At 44.6% G+C, this 2,500-nt stretch overlaps 1 protein-coding gene across 2 annotated transcripts in view; it reads left to right on the top strand.

Annotated features, from left to right (window-relative positions):
• The window catches only part of myb (v-myb avian myeloblastosis viral oncogene homolog), a 26,904-nt gene that overhangs the window by 21,452 nt on the left and 2,952 nt on the right, over positions 1–2,500 (top strand). For both annotated transcript variants that reach the window (XM_045721208.1, XM_045721209.1), the window contains exon 10: positions 1,690–1,817. In XM_045721208.1, the coding sequence (XP_045577164.1) occupies positions 1,690–1,817 (128 nt within the window). The remainder of the gene's footprint in view (positions 1–1,689; positions 1,818–2,500) is intronic.

A 2,500-nucleotide genomic window follows, 5' to 3' on the forward strand; every position in this document is an offset into this window, starting at 1 on the left:
TAAACCCTCGACTAAACCCTCGACTAAACCCTAAACTAAACCCTAGACTGAACCCTTGACTAAACCCTCGACTAAACCCTCGACTAAACCCTCGACTAAACCCTAAACTAAACCCTCGACTAAACCCTAAACTAAACCCTCGACTAAACCCTAAACTAAACCCTCGACTAAACCCTAGACTAAACCCTCGACTGAACTCTCGACTAAACCCTCGACTGAACCCTAGACTGAACCCTAGACTGAACCCTCAACTAAACCCTAGACTGAACCCTAAACTAAACCCTAGACTGAACCCTCGACTAAACCCTTAGAGGAAAGCTGAGACCATCTTATGTGTATTGAGTGTAAAATATTGTTAAACAAAGAGACGTTTTGATAGGTTGAGAGACAATAACAAATTTAAAAAGGTTTTGCTTCTTTAGATCAGCGATTGGTGGAGGGGGAGGGGGGGGGAGGGGCCACAAAGAAAACAGGAACTCATCATGCATGCCACCCCCCCCCCCCCACCACCACCACCACCACTTGCGAGCGTAACATTTTAACTACCCCCCTCGTGGCAACGAAGAGAAGAACCGTGGTAACCGTCTTCAGTGTGTAAATGACTGGTTACCACCTGGTTTTCTGAGCTCTTTACCTTTCTTTAAAGGTATCTGGTGACCAACAGGTGCATATCTGTATTCCCCAGTCCTGTGAAATCCATAGATTAAGGCCTAATGAAATTATTTCTATTAACTGATTTTCCCCATTTGAACTCTAATTCAGTAAAATCGTTGTTGCATGTTGCGTTGATATTTGTGTTCAGTGTAATTAGATCCTGAATGAGTTACCTCCCTCCAAAAATAAAATAAATATAAATATATATATATATATATTTTTATGTTTTGTATTATTATTATTGGGCCGCGGGCCGCCAGTTGCCGATCTCTGGTTTAGACTAAAGCCCAGACTAAATCCCAAACGGAAGCCCAGACTGAAGCCCAGACTTGAAGCCCAGACTGAAGCCCAGACTGAAGCCCAGACTGAAGCCCAGACTAAATCCCAAACGGAAGCCCAGACTGAAGCCCAGACTGAAGCCCAGACTGAAGCCCAGACTGAAGCCCAGACTGAAGCCCAGACTGAAGCCCAGACTTGAAGCCCAGACTGAAGCCCAGACTGAAGCCCAGACTTGAAGCCCAGACTGAAGTCCAGACTGAAGCCCAGACTGAAGCCCAGACTGAAGCCCAGACTAAATCCCAAACGGAAGCCCAGACTGAAGCCCAGACTGAAGCCCAGACTGAAGCCCAGACTGAAGCCCAGACTGAAGCCCAGACTGAAGCCCAGACTAAATCTAAAAGACTTGACCTGAATCTGGTCTCGGCTCCTCTGTCACTCTTGCCCTCTCCCTTCTCAGAGCCGCTCCTCATTGGGTGAGCTCAGCACCAGCCAGCACTCTGATAGGAGCTCGTCCAGAACGGACAGGTGCTCGCCCAATCAGGGCTCAGAGACTGAAAACAATGTTGCGTTTTCATTGGCCGGTTTCTTCTGTTCCACGCCAAAGCGTTCCCCAGTCAGAAACCTGCATTTCTCACCCTCGCAGGTAGCTAACCAACGGCAGAACCCTCCATGTAGTTAGTTGTATCTCTGCTGTAGATTTAAATTGTGTTCCTGTGATTCTGTTCAGCTTCTAAACATTTTTTTTCTCTCCTGCAGTTTCTCAACCAATCGGCGAGCCCGGAAAGCTCAGACAGCGACAGCCTACCAATGAGCTCCCAGAAACCCCTGCTGGCCACGCCTCTACACCGAGACCACACCCCCCGAACCCAGAAAAAGAACGACATGTAAGCTTACGTTTCTCTATGCCTTTTGTTTGAACTTTTATCTTCTTATTAACCTCTCTGGGCCAGTGGGACGTTTGCATCCCACCCTAGTCAACAGCCAGTGGAATCGCGTGGCGCTAAATACAAATACCTCAAAAAATGCTATAACTTCAATTTCTCAAACATATGACTATTTTACACCATTTTAAAGACAAGACTCTCGTTAATCTAACCACACCGTCCAATTTCAAAAAGGCTTTACAACGAAAGCAAAACATTAGATTATGTCAGCAGAGTACCCAGCCAGAAATAATCAGACACCCATTTTTCAAGCTAGCGTATAATGTCACATAAACCCAAACCACAGCTAAATGCAGCACTAACCTTTGATGATCTTCATCAGATGACACTCCTAGGACATTATGTTATACAATACATGCATGTTTTGTTCAATCAAGTTCATATTTATATCCAAAAAACTGCTTTTTACATTAGCATGTGATGTTCAGAACTAGCATACCCACCGCAAACTTCTGGTGAATTTACTAAATTACTCACGATAAACGTTGACAAAATACGTAACAATTTTTAAAAGAATTATAGATACAGAACTCCTTTATGCAAACGCTATGTCAGATTTTAAAATAGCCTTTCGGCGAAAGCACATTTTGCAATATTCTGAGTACATAGCTCGGCCATCACAG

This window comes from Salmo salar, chromosome ssa06 (genome assembly GCF_905237065.1).
Source record: "Salmo salar chromosome ssa06, Ssal_v3.1, whole genome shotgun sequence".
In the NCBI taxonomy this organism is placed as follows: Eukaryota; Metazoa; Chordata; class Actinopteri; order Salmoniformes; family Salmonidae; genus Salmo; species Salmo salar.